This window comes from Rhagoletis zephyria, unplaced genomic scaffold, assembly GCF_001687245.7.
Source record: "Rhagoletis zephyria isolate East Lansing unplaced genomic scaffold, Rhagoletis_zephyria_1.1 Rzeph_scaffold_00266, whole genome shotgun sequence".
Lineage (NCBI taxonomy): Eukaryota > Metazoa > Arthropoda > Insecta > Diptera > Tephritidae > Rhagoletis > Rhagoletis zephyria.
Window position 1 is genome coordinate 53,838 of NW_016157350.1, and position 18,854 is coordinate 72,691.

The following is an 18,854-nucleotide window of genomic DNA, read 5'->3' on the forward strand; positions in this document are numbered from 1 at the left end:
AAAATAGTTTCTTATTTTTTTTTTAAATCCCCTCAAATCTATATAAGTTATGTATTCGTAGATGCAATACCGAAACAGTGCTCCAGTTGTTTAAGAGAGAAAAAAAAAACAATCTAAAGGGATTTCGTTTCAACTCTTCATAATGCCGCTGCTTTATATACATATGTAAATAAGAAATTTTTGTGCTGCAATTGTAAAATTCATAACCGCAAATACAATGTTACACGAGTCATTTGTTATTGTTCATTTTTTTTTAACTAAATGCAACACAATCAATCAGCTGCTTGGAGCATGACTTGAGCGTGGTGGCATTGTTTTGCAAACGAAAAATCATAGCAATAATTAATATTTAATGAAAAAAAAGCGTTCAAAAACAACACCAAACCGAAAAACAGTGCTCGGCTCTCACCCATCTGCTTGCATACATATGTACATGCATGCAATTTACGTACAACTGCATCTACGTATGTACATACATATGTTCATTATGTAAAAAATGTCTGAAGAACACAGGAACTGCATTCATGAGCTTATGACGTATTTCATGCCAGTCAATCCGTGTCAGCTTTCTACAATAGCTCAAATGTCATGGCCGACAGCTGTACGTATGGATGTAAATATCGAAATTTTAGCTTCTATACACATGCAATATGTATGTATGTATGCACATTTCAGCATGCAAATGCGCTCTAAATAATCGTTGGTAATTTTGCATACGTCAACACGTCATGCTTCTTGCCAATGAACACAAAATCGATCGCTCTTTTCAGCTGTCACCGCTTTTTTTCTTTTCTTGTTCTTCTTCCCATTTTTTATGTTTGCATCTTTGTCCTCGCCCAAGTTTAAGGTGGAAACAATGCAATGCTTTTTGTACATACTTATGCATATAATTGCGACTTGCGCAAGTATGTATGTATGTATTTACCCTTGTGGTCAGCTAATAAAGTTAAGTGACATTTTTGGCTATTTTTCTTTTGTCTATTTAATGTTTTAATTTTTTTCTCTAAAAGTTTAGCACATTAAATAAGCAGCACCTCATAAATGCAAATTTCAAACTTCGTACACAATTTATAAAAATGAAACAAACTTTAACAATTACTCCAAAAAATTTTAAACATTTTATTAAAAGTTTTTTTCGAAAAATTTTAGGTATGCCGTTTTTAAGCCCATTTAATTTTAGTAGGTTAAAGTGCAAATTTCAAGACACTAGAAAATCGCGTTGATTTTTAATAATCTTTTTTTGCTGACGGTGTTGAACATTTTCTCCCATATAAAGTATGCTCGACAATGACTGCTGGTTATGCAATGTGCTAGACTTTTATTAAAAAAAAAAAAATATAAACATTAAATAAACAAACGAAAACTGGTCAAAATGTCACTTAACTTAATCAACTGGCCACAAGTGTACATACATACATACATACTTAAGCGTGCATTTACTTTTCATTCAAGTTCATTGCAACTTAAGCTCACAACTTAAGTTCCTATTTTCATGCTTTTTCGTCGTAGAAAAATCGTACGAAAAAAATATCCCTATAAATAAAATAGGAATTAACTGGATTTCATTTTGTAATAGAATTTTAAGAGTGGGTGCAAATAGGATTATAGACATGTGTAAGCCAAATGCATTAGCATTCGCCTTTGCTCGATCATGTGAAGTATGACAAAATAGAAATACGATTAGTTTTTTGTGGTAAAGTTCCATATAGCATTAGCATTAGGGTGGCTCAAAATACATGTGGAAAAGCAGTCGGAATTTTTAACCTCTCACCCCTTCGATTGATATATACCGAAAAAATATCCCTATATTTTTTTATTTTGAAATCCAAAAATATTTAGAGGTGAAAAAAAACAACTTTTCCCAGATCAGAATGCTGCGAAGAACGTTGACGCAATGAATAGAACAAAAAGCTTGCAGGCAAACTTTGTAACGAAATTTCAGTGTTGCATTATGGACGACGAAACTTATGTATTGGCGGACTTTTCGCAGCTTCCAGGCAACGATTTTTACGTAGCGGATCAGCGGGGAAATGTTCCAGAAGACTAAAGAACCCAAAAAAAAATTAAGTTCCCCAGTGCTGTAAAAGAATCCAGCCGTACGTAACTTCTGGGTCAGTCAACGCGGATATTTATATTGATGAATGCTTGCAAAAGATGTTAAACCATTTGTAATGCGGCACAAGGTATGTAACTTCTTTTGGCCTGATCTGTCATCATGATGTAATAGAAAAAAGGCCATGGGTATACCAACAATAATCTTAATATTGTACATAGAGAGGCTAATTCGCCAATCTGTCCAGAGCAAAGACAATTGGTGGAACGCTATTGGGTAAGCAGAAACTGAAGGTGACGAAAGGTGTATCGAAGGACGTAAGGGAATTGAAAATAAAGTAGACCACAGCTTCCAGAACCATTCATGAAAGTTCAAAATTTTCTCACCAACAAAAAACTTTAACTATATAAAATTAAGTATAATAAAAAAACCAATTCGCATAATTTGGATTCAAGCCTTAGTTAGTATTTTGATTTTTCTCTGTTACTGTTTTTTCATGCGTACTTCTTATCGTAGATATAGAAAAAATAATAGCGACATAGTGTTAATCATAAACTAAATTATTGTTTACATTAAAATCGTTTTATAAGGTCATTATTTTTATTATTATTTGCTCACAAATTTTCCGCGTGTAAAAATGTTAATGCCGGCGAAAAGAATTGTTCATGTGTATGGAGCTCAAACTAGTCGTTAATATGGGCTCTAAAAAATTTGCGTTGCGATTTATGTACATACATGTTCAGGCATGCCGTCATTATCTGAATAAGATTCATAAACTAGTAAAAAATACTCGTTCTATTTTAATGCAATCGTAATTAAAAAAAAAACAAAAAACATTTTTATGACGGTGTTAAAATTTTCATTAAATCTAATGATGCATTGGAGTTCCCTGTCGACTTCAACGAAAGCTTCAATATAACGGCATTAAGCAAAGTGCGCTAAGGTTACGACAAGCCGCTAATTTATAAACTAAACATGGCAATATACACATGTATGTATTTAAGTATGATATTTCGAAAACATCTGCTTATACTTAGTTACGCCAAATTTCACGTGAAATCGAAATTCACTTTCATTTAACTCATCATAAACATCGTATTTGCTACACGTCAGTGACTCAGCCGTCCAAAATAAGCGAGGTATCACGCAAACCCTGGCCCCCGTCAGTGCGATTTCGTTTGGTTGCGGTAATCACTTGCCTTGCCGGCGTTTCTCACCTATAAACTTATTTAAATGCTTTTTTTCTACATATGTAAACTTATGTATGTCTGCCTGTCTGTCTGTTTGTCTGTCTTGCTGCGAGTTCGTACGCCTTGTTTTATGCGTACTTGGGGGCTATTCAATTAACATGTTTTTGTGTTAATTAGCTGTCGGCTTTTTGTGCGATTTATTTTTTTGTTTGGAATTTGTGGTTGAACTTTCGGTTCGCCGCACTTAACATTCCAAATGCCAAAATAGCAACAAACAATAAGCGTTCTGCAAATCGGCCATCTGAGTGATGAGCAATACTTGCTTGCACAGTGTGTTGAAACATCTTGTAAACATTGCAAATGTTTGTTTACCTGGTGCGTTGTACTTATGGATTGTAAACATTTTGAATTTTTTTATTTTTTATTTTTTGCTATGCAATGTACAAACAATTAAGGAATTTTCCGGATACCAGTTCCCTTATAAACCGACATGTGGGCGAAAGGGAAATGAATTCGTTGTATTCAGAGCCATTGTACTTTGCATATTAAACACAAAATATTTGTAAACAATTCGCAGTTGTTTAATAGGAAAACAATTTTATGTAACAGTATTTACATATTTAGGTATAACACGGCCTATTCGTACGCGTATTTGTCATCGCTATCGATATACATACATACATTCCAAAATAACTATCGACACATTTATTTACATCTTTATCGAGATTTTTATCGAATAGTTTATTGATACATTTTGCATTTGTATTTTTTTGTCATCGCTATTTGAGGATTTTCTGATATTGTTATCGATTAAGTTATCGATATACATATTGCTTGTACAAATGGTATATGCTTCCTTTGATAGATTTGTTGATATTGTTATCGATTTGTGCCTATCGATAGAAATATTGATCGATAGACATACTTATCAATATTTTATCGTTATACGCTTATCGGTTTTTATAAGCCAAACAGTTTCTACAACGCATTCGTATTAGCTGCATATGAGATTTCGATAATCGTACAATCGAAATAACTTATCTTCACTCGAATGGAATTAGTCGAGATGAATTTATGCTTAATTTCACTCCACTAAGACTAATCAGGGAATTAGTCGTGGTTAATTTATACCTAATTTCACTCCAACAATACTAGCCTAGCGTTTTAACTGAATCTCGTAACCGGTGATCGGACTAGTTAGTCTCCATTTGAACCAATGGGAGATGACTCGCGTGGGAACTCATGTAGTACGCCTAAATTCTGCGGGATTTTCTCCGCCAGCCTACAAAACTTGCAATACGTCGTTTCAGAACTACCCATTTTGGAAATTAACATCCATGCCCTATCGGATTTCCATGAACATTCTTTCACCCTTCTGGCTAAAAATAAGCAGTCGCTCAGTGACTCCATGCGAGGGCATTATACTTAAATTTGTGGGACTGTCTTTAAGCCCGCGTATCCTTTGGATGGATCATCGAAAGGCTGAGGACCATACAGGCTCCGCTGGGCTCCCAATTTTGAAGGGAATGAGGCCGTTCGTTGCCATCAAAGTGCAGGCGAAAATGCCTCGTATGTTAATGAGTATGACAAGAAGCAGTATGTCTGTCATATGATTTCAAGCGTTTCCTGTTGCGGACACACAGACCAAGCGTACCCAGGTTTTACCACCATATCGAATGACCAAGTTATCATGAGTAAATTAATGGTACACCTAGATGGTTATATGTGCACTGGAGTTGGCTGCGTGTTTTTACCTAAAAATTACTTCTACCCCAGTTCTGCACTTGTTTCGCAGGGCTTGTATTTTAATACGCATATCGAAAGCAAAGATGTTACATATAAAAAACCAAAGCGTAAAAATTACGAAAAATACATAGTATGTACTTATCAAATGTCACAATCTTTTTACCTGCGACGAATCTTGTCACCTCTTGATTGGAAAAATTACATTGCGATACGACGCATTATAGCAGAGCTATATTCTACAACAAAATGACACCAGCCATCTTCTAATTGGCTCAATGAATGCATTGATACACTTTTATTTATAAACTAAAATTGAAGCATATGTACATATACATATATGTAGGTACTATATATGTACATATTTCTTTATTAATCAAACATCACTGCACGTGCGACACTGTAACTCTTGGCCTATGTAGGCTTTATGGCCGCAATTTTTTATTTCCCACATGCCATGTAGTAATTGCTCTTTTTTCAGCGCTCGTCAATCTAAGACTCTAGAGGACTTCAATGATTAAATATTGATCATTAAAGGCAAAAATAAACTTCTACAACTAGCCGCCTGTGTCCAGCGAACACCAGCATTGTTGTGCATGCGTTCTATAGCTGATCGATATGCATAGCGATTGACCAATTGAAAAATGCAATTGAAAGTGATTCTGGCAATTGTCAGCCTCTTCACACTCAATATTTGATTGCCTAATGATGATTGTTGCTGTAAATGTATTTGATGTAATTCTTCGCTTCATATGAATTTTGATATTTCCTTTGTTTACACTTAATGAATGCTTGTCACAATTGCTCGATTTATGCCAAAGACATTTGTGTGTAATTATTTATTTGAGTCTATTAGGTCCGAGAACCACTGCAACCAATATTACAAATTTACATTAGGGTGGTCCTAAAAAAGGTCAAGATCATGGCGCATCCCTTTCTTTTTTTCTACGTAATAAATAAATATATACACGAAAATTAAAAAATTTTAAATTGGTTTTTAAGAGTCGCTTACAAGGTTTGAGAAAAAATAATAATTTTTTTTTAACTTGCAAAGACTTGAAAAAATTTTGACTTTGACCAGCTATAATTCATCGAGTTTATGAGTTTATATAAGTAATACGCTTGAGTTATAGCTCATCAAAGTCATACTTGCATCGAACTTTTGGGATTTAAAAACCCCCGACCGCTAAATTTTTATTTATACATTGAAATTTTCGTGAATGTCTTTATTTTGTACATAGAACAAAATGGGAATGGGTAACCCAGTAAATTTTCAGGAGTTGACTCAATGACTCACTTTAGGGAGGCAGCTCAAACTACTAACTCATTTGAATGTTTCACTGCTTGTAATGCTTTGATTCAGTCTTCTACGAGTCACATAGTAAAATGTATAGACAATTTCTTTTGTTAAAGCTGTTGCTGACATTTTTCCATGTTAAAGAGTGTGGTGTAGTAGAAAGACTTTATAAACTAAATCCTGTGGTAAAGTAGAGAGAGTTATAAAGACTTTTTTCTATTGCCCAAACCCAGTTACATATATTGACTCCTCTTGGTACTAAAATGTGGCAAAGTGGACGAATTATATGGGCTCTTTTTCATGTTTAACAGAAATGAGCGATATCAAAAGAATGAGTCACTGGATATCAACTGAGCTACTGAACTGAATTTTTTTTTTTTGTGAGAGAGAAGTCTAAGCTGCCAAGATTAACTGATAGGTGTCAACTCAATATCTCAACTCAACTGAATTACCCACCACTCACGTCATATACCAAATATCTCCAAATAATGTGCATATGTACGTAGTTATTTGGCTAAAAATACAACTTCGATATCTACTATTTAGCTTTGTATTTGAAAAATTTATTCGTTTGGACTTTGATACGCTCCGCGCTTTTGACATCTTCAGGTCAATTATTTAATTAATATAAATAACGCTTCGTGGAATGTGGCAAAATAGAAAATTGTACAATTGCATAAGATTTCAGTTGAACTGCAAATGAATTTTGATCGATCATCATGCAATAGCTTTTAATTACCATTCCGCCTATATATGCTTTTTGGCTACACAACGCTGTCCGTTGGCATGGCAAGGCAAATCAAAGCAGATACTAATTATTCGGCAAGACTTCGCTGCGCCACACACAAGCGCCATATAAAGTGTGCCCACCACTGCATAAAGGCGTTGTGCTGCATTTTATCGATTCCAATATCCCAGCAGTGGTCTGTCGTCTTTAATAGAGACTTTTCGGGGTGAACATCGATTTGGGGCTATTTGATATTCAGTAAGATGTCTCACGTCTTTAGTCCAGACAAAAGGTCAAAAATTTTTCAGCTGGCTCTGAGCAGGTCAGGCAGAGTTTGCTCTAAAAAAACGCGAAAACGAAGCAAGGAAATATCTGTTTAAAAACAATTTAATTATAAAATAGCCCTGAATAATTTAATGTCATAAAAATGAAATGAAATAAAAAAGGGGTTTTTTGAGAACAATAAAATCTAACAATTAAATGAAAATTGAATTAAAAAAAATATTTAAAATAAAGAAAAAACCTAGACTAGAACCTCGGATATCTCGAATAGCACGCTAGGGCTTTGCTCAGCCGGCCTTTCTCTGTTTGTCTTCATCGCCCATTTTTGGTGAGTTTTTTGTAACTTTCTCTTACCGAATACCAAAATCGTTTTCGGGCGGAGTCGAACATTAAGTACCCGGCGCAAGTATTCAATATAGTGTTTTCACCTTTTCGAAAACTACTGATAGGGGTGGTTTTACCACTATTTCAAACATCTTCGATAGAACGTTTAGTTAGACATCATGAGATAAACTTATATAAATAGTTATATTGGGCGGTATAACGGCCGTTTTCCAAAATTCCATATTAATCTTCTTATCTTTTCAAGGGATTGTTGCTTGAGTAAATTAGCGTACTTTAAAAATCAATGCGATTTTCTAGCGTTTTGAAATTTGGGTATAAAACTGCATACCAGGGTTTGAAAATGCTGTAATTTTTTCATTTGATTTACTTTTGCTGTGCTTTGACTTCGGCATGTATGATATCGAAAGCAAAGCAACAGCAATTCGGAAAAAAGCAAATGCTTTGGCTGTCGTTTTGCTGTAAAATTTCGAAAGCAACCAGACAGTTAAAAAACAATATGTGAAAGCACAACGACAGCGCAGCGGCAGCCAAGCAACAGCAATTCGACTACCACTTGACCGTGAAACATCAAATTGGCAGAAATATGTATGCATGCACAAATGCACTACAATTTAGTTGTACTGGTGACAAGAGGCGACCATAAGCTAACTACGACGATGCATTACCGATTGTTAGGCAATTCGCTAGCGATTGGTAATCGCCAATTTCACACCAGATAATCGCTAGCGAAAGGTCAAGGCAAAGGAATTGATACTGCAAATTTTGTGTGTACTCACTCCTGGCGAGTCAGCGATAATACACCATGCTGCAAAGCTTCATGTGCACAGGACATTCAAGCAAATCACAGCACAAGAAAAGTGCTATCACAGCAAATCAAAAGCAGAAAATTCAATTTACTAAATTGTTTTCAATAAACTGCCGACAAAAAAGCAAAATAAAATTTTCAAAGTCACAGCGAAAGCAAATCAGTTTGAATGAAAATCAAAAATTTCAAAGCGAAGTAAAAGCAAAAATAGTAGTGCTGTTGCTGCTGTGCTGACAGTTTTTCAAACCCTGCTGCATACCAAAAATTTTTCAAAAAAATCTGATTAAAAAGTTTGAAATATTTGGGGGATTTTGGTAAAATTTTTTGAATACTTATAATTTTTGTACAAAATTTGAAATGGAGATTTATGCCGTGCGTGTTATATAAGGCGCTAGACTTTTATAAGAAAATATTAAACATCGAATAAACAAAAGTAATATAGCCAAAACTGGGCAAAATAAAAAAGTTTCTATTATTTCTTCCACCACTGTGCATAAAGTCACCGTAATTGTACGAGTGTTCAAATTTTTTCGCATTGTTAATAGTTTTTTGTGTATATTTGAAAAATTTCTGGCAACAATCATTATTATTTTTACTTATCAATATTTAAGTACCTACATAGAATAAATATGCATGTCGGCTTAATTGTTAGTAACACTTTTATCTTATCGGCCCATTTGCGCATTTGTTTTTGATAGCGGATAACACAAATGAACACGGGTAAGATAGCGGGGCAATTTGTTATACTAATTTCAGTATCGCAATAAAATCGATAAGGTAATGGAGAGGGGTAAAATAATATTTACTTTGGTCAAATAAATTGAACAGTAGATTTCCGTGAAATTTTTCCATAACTTTATTTTTTCTAGTTAAATAAATAAATAAGCTTGAGTAAATTGCCTGTAAACAAGTTTTGAAAAAAAAAATAAATATATAAATAAACAACGTAAATATGTACTTCAAAATGCTGCAATAAAAATTAAAACTAGAATATTTAAATTCTATCCAAACCTTATGCAAAATTAATGATAATTCTGCAAATTTTCATCAAAATATGTATTACATTTCTTAATTACACTCTTTAGAAAAAAAAACTGAGTATGCAATTTTTGAGCCCATAAAATTTTAGTATAATAATGTGCAAGTCTGCGGTATGTAGGACTTACCAATGACTTTTGACAATTTGTTTGTTGAAGGTGTCGCTCATTTTTTTATATGGAGAAATGTAAATTGATGAAAATTTGCAGAATTTTCTTAAATTTTGCACAAGGTTTGCAGCTCGGATTTTTGGGGTCTTAGTCATGGAATTAACCATATTTTTATAAAAGAAAAATAAACAAAAAGTTGCCCGTATTGCAAGATAATCGCTGTACCTAAACTTTGTTGATTGACTGTATCCTCCAAAATCTGAGTAATATCGGACTTTCCATCATCAACCTTGACCAATTGGTCTAGAGGACAGTTATTGGCCTAGCAAATGAATACAATAAAAAGTGTTGTGACTGTCGTTAACAAAGTTGATAATTGGTGCTAATTTTATCACAATTAACTTGAGTTCACAGCAACACAAAAAATACTCATTTGTACGTAATGAGAGACTTATCGACTTTTTTTATATAATTAAGTTCAGAGGCACTGCTATTTAGGAAAAAAGCATGTAATGAATATGAAAATATGAGATCTTTTGATGAAAATGTACATATGTACGTAGCTACTTGGTGGCAGGTATCCGTTCATCCTTATTGGCTGCAGTGCCATGCGGCAGAGAGTTCTGGACATTGGCCACTGGGGCGTCATGAATGTTCTTACAGTAATTTTCTATGGTCTTGCAACTCCGTAAGTCGCTTAATTTCCTAATACAATTAAATATTGGGCGTTTTTCTTATCCGACAGCATTTTAAGCTCTTCGCACTCACTTATTTCGGTCTCTCTGTTTATAATGGTATATCGCAGCGTGGCTTTGTTGGATGGAGGAAATCATCAAGCCTGATTTTGATATCGTTACAGGGCAGCGCTCGTAGCTACATACTTTCCAAGCGCTCATAAAAGAGATCTTCTATATACATGAGAAGCTAAATTTTTAAAAATATCGATAACGTCTATGGCGATAATTTTATTGATATCAATATAAAACGATATCTTCGTCAAATATATCGACGATTATTTTATTAAATATATCCATAATTATATCGATAACACTTTCGATAATTTTACCGCACAAAAATATCGATATCATGACTGGAATTTTAGAAAGATCTTATGGTTATCAAAATGAAAAATAAATGAATTCACTAGCTTTAATAAAAAAATATTCTGTTCGGGCATACTTGGTTGTGAAAATTTGTCATTTGACAGAAGTTACGCTTTCACGATGCTGTTATTTTCGACATACTCGTATCAGTAATATTTATTATTGCCTAATATCTAGCACTAGTAAATCAATAAATCGTAAATGATGAAGGAAAACAACGATAAAAACCTCACCACACCACAAAATTAGAATCATACAGGCACAGGAAGGTAGCAAAGACCTGAAAGCAATGGAAAGTATAAGTGCAAGTATGCGCCTACCCTGGCGGCAGAAATAATAGGCTCGTCGTACTTTTAAGAATTTTGGCTATATTCCTTTAGGTTATTTTATATTTAATATTTTCTTTTTTTTTATAAAATCGTGGCTAGTTATACAACAAACATCTTATAAATCCGCTTTTCAAACTTTGAACAAAAATTTTCAAACTTTTTATTCAGAATTTTTAGAAAAATTTTTCGTATGCAGTTTTGTAGCCCATTCAATTTTGGTATAATAAAGTGCAAGTTTCAATTGGCTACAAAAGAATTTTTTTACTGACGATGTCACGCATTTTTTCCCGTACAAAGTGTGCTCGACTATTTTTTTATATGGAAGAGAATCCCTAGCATCAACAAAAAAAAATTGTCAAAAATTAACGGTATTTTCTAGCCACTTGAAACTTGCACTTTATTATATTTCATTTTCTAAAAATTCTGAATAAAAAGTTTGAAAGTTTTTGTTCAAAGTTTAAAAAGCGGATTTATATGATGTTTGTTGTATAACTAGCCACGATTATATAAAAAAAAATACTAAACATAAAATAACCTGAAGAAATATATTGCCAAAGTAAATAGAATAAAAAGTTTAGAAATTTGTTGAAAAATTTCTCGAATTCTTATAATTTTTGTATTAAGTTTGAAAAGGGGATTTATATGGTGTTTGTTGTATAACTTTCCAGGCTTTTATAAAAAAATATTAAACATAAAATAAAGCACGGAAATCTAGCCAAAACTCTTCAAAGTAAGGCGAGTCTATTATTTCTGCCGCCAGTGTACATTACTTCTTCTTTGATACTCGTATCAGGCGCAATCAGCATTTTCAATCTACTTACATACATACGTACATATGTAAATAGTTTATTCGTACATATTTACAAGTGCTATTTTTATTTTAATAAAAAAGGGTCTAACTGAAAACAAACACAAAGGGAAAGGCGATAGATGTGTACATACATACATATATACATTAGAGTGCATCACAAAAAAAAAAATAAATATTTTAAGACTTCCGGAGAAATATTTCTAAAAAATATTAAGGTTTACGTGAGCTAGAATGATTTGAAAATATGTTCCTCCAAAAATCTCATTATTTTAATTCCGTTGATACAATTTTAAAATATTTTTAAGCAGACCTTTTAAGGTTAAACTCTTCTATCCTCTAAGGTTATTTTATAGAATTATTTTCAAAAACTAATTATATGTATTTATATCAAACTCGAATTTTGAGGTGTTTTCAAATTTGTCCAGCTCAGGTAAATCTTAATATTTTTCCGAAAAACAGTATCTACCATATTTATATTTTTTTGTATGGAGAGTGATACACCCTAACGTACATATATACAAACAAATAAGGGAATACTCAATAAAGCATACACAGGAAAAGGCGGCGTATTGCAATCGCAGCAAAAATTGAGCCACACTAAGCGAGCGTGTTTATATTGCTTTGACTAGTAGAGCTGATAGCGGTATATAAGTATTTTTTTTTTTATTTCATTTTGTTTAATTTTTGTACATTTTATTTTTCTTTTTTATGTTTCCATGCCTCAGGTGTTGTTAGCAACTTTCCTGAGCAGCAAACGAATATTCGTATTTTGAACGTTGAAGCGCTCGCAGCTTTCGTGCGGAGTATTTTGCAATCCAACTAAAAAACGAACGGTTTAAAGTTAAAGACATAAAACAAGTATTTAATCGCATTTTTCAAGTCGATATTATTACAAAATATCTAAAATAAAGAAAATAAAGACTATTTATAAAAATAAATTCTACGGCAAAGCGCTGTGGCGTTGCTGTAACGCCATGTGCAGCTTAGTGTGACGGCGACCCAGTCGTTTATGGGACGAACGATAAAAGAAAATTAATTACAATTCGCAAGATTTGTGCAATAATTGTGATAGGTGAGCTCGTCGCGCGCCGCATCTAAATACATATCTGGCTGAGTATTGTACATATAGCGTTGGATATAAAATCAAATTTGTAATTCTAATGACGCTTAATTGCTAATTCATTGACTTGAGCGTTTTACAAGGAAGAAATAATAAAATTTTGCTCACCGCTCGAGTCAGTTAGTTCGTTGGTCAAAGTCATTGCGCTGACAAAGCGAGTGCAGAAATTTGAATTCAAAACCGTACAGTAACTCAGTGTTTGCGCCTTAATTAACAGTTAATTGAATAACAAACTTAAGTGACTTTATTTTATTCTATTTTTTTTTACAAAATCTAGAAAATTACATCAGCGCTGCAGTATTACATAAAAAATAATAAGACTAGTGGGTTAAGTGTAGAGCGCCATTTTACATGCATATATCTACATATACATAATTACATATGTATGTATTAGTACAAAAATATAAATAAATTTTGTACAGCAATTAGAAATACATATTAGATAAAAAAAAAAAAAAATAGTGAACACAACTGTGCCAGTGTTAATAATAAAGTGCACAACGACAAAATGTTGAAAATATTCAAGAGCAAGAAAGACAAGTTACCGAAATCGGAAATCATCACCTGTGAGCCGCAGGTGACCAAAGAGCCGCGTACAAAATGCGGTAAACCGCTAGTATTGGACAACACACGATGGGAGGCAAGTATTGATAGATACTAAGAGTGTATGTATGTATGTATGTATTTCTACAACAATTATTTCTACATATCTACTATAACGGCCCGTCTACACAGGCAAAAGTTTTTGCGTACCAGCTGTCATTTTTATTACCAGATATAAATTTTATCAGAGACAATATTTGTGCGTGGGCATTTTTTATCTTGATAAAAGCATTTGTAAGATGGATATTTTTACCGAATTGAGTTACTTAAAAAATTTGCTATTTCACATTCAAGCACATAATAACAAATATTTTAATAGAAAACAGCTCAATTTTTGCTTTTTTATTAAAATATCAATAATGTTGCCGCCACGAAGTTATCGCGCAAATGAAAATGTAGCTGTCGAAAGTACCAAATTGCTGTCAATGTTTATCAAGATAAAAGCTCTGATAATTATTGCTTGCCAAAGTATTGCCTGATAACTTTAACATGATAAAAACTTTTGCCTGTGGAGACAGCAAGTAACTAAAGATATTGAAATGAAACAAAGAAAATATCTTAAAGTGGGTTTAAATAATGTTTTCCATAGGAGTACTAGTATGTATTAATTAATTCAGGTTGCAGATACTAAAAACGAAGAAAATAAGAATGGTCTTTTTAAAAAATTTAAATGAAATGGACATTCTAAACTCCCAAATCAACCCCGAAATTGAAGTAGTTTGTTTTTGCTCTATGTAGTCCCAAAGGCCCATGTAGTCCCAAGTCGAGAGATCTTCTGCCTTCTTCTCTACATCTTTCTATTTTGTATGGAGTGGCACAAATTAAGGCCATAGAAGGGCTTCCAGAAAGGTTTTTTGTAGAACGTACCTACTTCAGAAGGCCTTTTGGAGGAGTAATTGTAATGCTGCTTCTTTAATTCATTGATTCTTCAAATTATGCATAGGAATATTTTCTTTATAAAATTTTCATCGTAAATGTCTTAAATTTAAGTGTGAGGTTTCATTTTACCTTACCACCACTTTTCTAAAAAAAAAATAGCGTGGAATTTTGTAAATTAATAAATTATAGTTCACACTATAATACAAATTATATAAATAAAAGTAAAAAAAAAAATAATTCAATCAATTCGTGGCCCAAATTTCTCGGTGATTTTTCGAAATTTTTTCTCGGCGGTCTTGTGTACTTTTTCCATGTAACACATGCTTTTTATATTACAAAGTATCTCGAATTTTTTTTTTGTATGGAGAAAATTAACACCATCCAAAATCATCAAAACGCGTATTCTTAGCCACTATAATTTTACACTTTCTCGAGCTAGAATTTGATGGGCTATAAAACTGCATACTTAGATTTTTTTCAAAAAATTCTTAGTTAAGAGTTTGTTGTTGTAAAATTGTGTTAATATTTTTTTAATTTTTATGCTCAGCTTGAAATTTGGACTTATAATGTTTTTGTTAGATAGTGAGTTGTATTTTTATAAAAAAAAAATAGTAAACATTAAACATTAAACAAACAAAAAAATAGCCAGGTCAAATGCCCTGTCCTTATTATTTTTCACATGATTGTTAAAACAAAATTAATTTTTTTTTTAATTTACAAAGTTTTGTCTCATTTTTTAAGTGGTGGTAAGATTTGCGTGGTCACAAGTATACGTAGGTATTGCTTATTTATGCTTATGGTTCTAGTCTATATCAGTGACAAATTCTTGATAGTGTTTTTTTTCACGGAAAATATTATTATATATTCAAAAGTTTAAATTTGTCAGTTACAAAAGTTTTGTCATCGATACATAATTGGGTAGTATTAGTTTGTGCCGACAATGTACAAACACTCGCTCTCACTTGATTAAGGCCAAATATTTTCCTTTTGTTTTTGTAAAATTTTTTGTCAAATTTATTTTCAGAGTCGTAAAAAAATTAATTTTGGCATTTGCGGCTTCAGAAGTTCGTCCTTTAAAATTTTTTCCATAGTTATCAACATCGCGAAGATAATTGTTGACAACCGTTTTACTCCTGTCGTCCTGACCGTCATCGAAGAACAACAACTATCTGTACAACAACAACTGCTATACTTTCGCGTAATTCCTCACCGATTTTTGTAGCAGGATAAATTCCTATGTAGCCAGAATAAGAAGACGTCCGGAACGTCACGAATCCATCCTCCAAATGCTCACTCAAACCAACTTTACCGATGTCGAAACTGTTCGTTTCCTTGGTCTAAGATTGGCAAAAACACTCAAGTGGAATCATGGACTTAGGCAAGGTTTACTTAGGGCTGGTTTCTCTAACTCAACTTAACTTAGTTTCGCCATTTTTTGGACTTAAGTCAAAAGTTGGCCTACTTTTTACACAGCTTATTCTTGACTAAGCCAAAAAAATTGGCTAAACTAGGTTAAGTTGAGTTGGAGAAACCAACCCATAGTATTCTTCATATGTATGGCTTATCAAAACATAGCAAAAACTACTTTCAAGTTTTTCAATGATTAACGGGTTTAGAAGTTGTTTTCTTTGCCCCTGCACGTTGAATCACCGCGCTTATATCGGAAACGAAAACTGATTTTCAAAGCTGATGCCGTTATACGTAATCCTGCTGAAATCATCATACTGCATTTGTTCAATTTAATACTGCTTTAACAACTCTTTGCTCCAAACCTATCAGAAGTTTGGTGAGCTGTCGAGTCCATAGTAGTCATAAAACGTTCTCACAAATCGGCGGTAAACTGTCACTAGCAGTTTGGTATTTTTTTAACGAGGTAAAGAAGATCATTTGACATTGTTTGTGTGTTTGTTTTATGGCATTTTTTCTGGCGAAAAGTACTTGAACTACTTAAAAAAACACACAGAAAAAGTATGCAGCGCCAGTAAAATACCGTCAAACACAATATCAAACGGGCTGGAAACACTCATAGTCACAATAATTCCGCATTCTTAAGGAGTATAGCGCACCAAATATCGCAAATGAATCGACATTCGACGCCATTTTCAAAAGTTATTTATTCTTCCAGGAGATTCATTTAACCATATATATACGCCATCTTGTTTAAAGCAAAATTTTCAATGAGTGATTTGTCTGAAAATGAAAAGCATTAAATCAGTAAAAATTACCTTCAATTCAAGCACACCCAAAAAAGTGCAATACTAATACGACTTACGTCAAGCTAATGAAAGCTTCCGAGGTCATCTTACTTAAGACGCACGCACACCAAAAATGTGATAGGGGTACAGCCTTAAAGTTGTTAAAGGTGAATTCTTAAACGAGTTCATTAATATATTAAAGTTTATTAAAGTAAAGGGTAAAGTCAAAAAATGTCCGGAGCGCTCTTTTTAGAGAATAACTGATACAAGGGACTTTCCAAAATTCAAAAGAACTTATGCAAAAAATAAAAAATAAAATATTTATAACTTTCAATAAAATCAAAATATTACTCCATTAGTTAACTTCCGGAAGCATTGCATTTACATAGAAATAAACTATTCAATCGAAAATTACACAACGATTGAAATAGTAATCAATTGTATGTAATTTACAACTTTCAGTTTTTACGCGTAACTAATTACATATTATTTTACACAATTTCCATTGTTGGAGTTCCATAAAATTTTGAATTGAACTTAAAAGCAACTCATGCAATGCCGTCATTAATAATAGTTGCAGCGTACAGCAGTATTGTTGCATTATCATATTTTTGTTTATCTAGTATTTTTTATGACGCGCTAGAATTTTTTTGACGAGTTGTATTAGTCATACACATGTATGTTTAGTAATAATGCAAAAACAATTGTTTTATAGTAGACTTCTTGGGGATCTCTTGACCCCTTTATAGAAATTTAAAAATTCCTACTTAAAACTAGCAAATACCGTGCGTGCTTCGCCTTAAAAGTATTTTTGTGCTGTTTGATACTCGTATTGTAACATTTCATTTATTTTATGAATTTATTTTAATTAAATTTTTCAAACAGGTGGCAACCCTCCTCAAACGTATTCCCGACAGTAAACTTGCTTAAACCTCTTCAGTTGGATACCCATATTGTAATATTCAATTTACCTTAATTAAATTAAAATTTTCAAACAGGTGGCAACTTTGAACAGAAGTATTTTTGGCAGCGAGGCTTTTTAAATGTCTTTCTTTTGACAGCCATATTGCAATATTTACTTCATTTGGTCAATTTACTTAAACTGCAATTTTCAAATAGGAGGCAACTCTCTAACAATTTTCTTTCTATATTTTAAGTTAGACCTCTAGCAATACACAGGTGAAAACTGCATTCAACTTCATGCATTAGCTTTCCAGTGATGCGGGTACAAACATACCGACAGACAGACATACAAAAATTCTAAAAAGTTTTATGCCGGTTTTCAAGAGAAATTTTTTCATTGCAGAGATACACTCGGAGGTTTTCCATTGTCTGTCGAGGATCAACCGCTATTAGGAGCATTTAGCTCCTTCAAGTGTCAAACTGTGATTGCCAAATAACTTAATACTTCGATTTTTGTTATCTTATCATTTATTTGCTGACAATAATAACGTTTTCTAATTAATCACACAGCAAATATGAGTTTTTGTGCAAACAATAATACTCAAAAACAACTCAGCACCTCAGCATTTTTACCACTTTTGACAATTTTTTTTTGTCTTTTTTTTAATGCGCAGCAGTTTTTTATAAAAGATACACATAAATCCGAATTTCATCTAAATTCTAAGTTTTTAAATTCTTGAAAAAAATATAATGCAGTTTTATAGCCTTTTAAGTATTTTTTATAAGGAAGAATCAACTCGATTTTTTAACAACTTCAAACTTGCACTTTATTATACTAAAATTTAATAAGCTTGGAATTTTGATGATTTTTTATGATTTTTGTACCAAATTTGCGATTTGATTTTATATGGTTTTTATTACATAATGAGCTATACCTTTATAAAAGATTAATGAACATTCAGCAAACAAAAGTAAAATAGTCAAAAGTTGGAAAATATGGTGAGCTGCTATCATTTTGCCGCATACTGTATGTGCACCTACTCTCACATTGTATTTATGTACATTCTTGAAACAAATGTTTTTTTCAAATTCAATTTTATCCGCTGAGAAAGTAAACTTCGTAAATAAATACCGCTTACACACTGGTGTACTTTATTTTTCAGCAAAATTTTATCTTATCAAAAGTAAGCTCTATACAACCCTATTGACGTACATACTTGCGGAAAATGCGAATCATTTCCATTTAAATACATACACATGCAAATATACATATATGTGTATATTCGGCTTATTAACTTCTGAAGTCTACATTAACCATTAG

At 32.7% G+C, this 18,854-nt stretch overlaps 1 protein-coding gene across 4 annotated transcripts in view; it reads left to right on the forward strand.

Annotated features, from left to right (window-relative positions):
* Positions 1-18,854, forward strand: part of LOC108358516 (ubiquitin-conjugating enzyme E2 W) — a 42,759-nt gene that overhangs the window by 19,569 nt on the left and 4,336 nt on the right. The window contains exons 1-2 of one of the 4 annotated variants that reach the window (XM_017609914.1): positions 12,589-12,905; positions 13,231-13,593. The exons of 1 other annotated variant lie outside the window; for it this stretch is intronic. In XM_017609914.1, the coding sequence (XP_017465403.1) occupies positions 13,462-13,593 (132 nt within the window). In that variant the 5' untranslated portion in view covers positions 12,589-12,905; positions 13,231-13,461. Of the gene's footprint in view, positions 1-12,588; positions 13,594-18,854 lie in introns of those variants that run through there. 2 more of the 4 variants (XM_017609913.1, XM_017609912.1) reach the window with 2 other exon arrangements.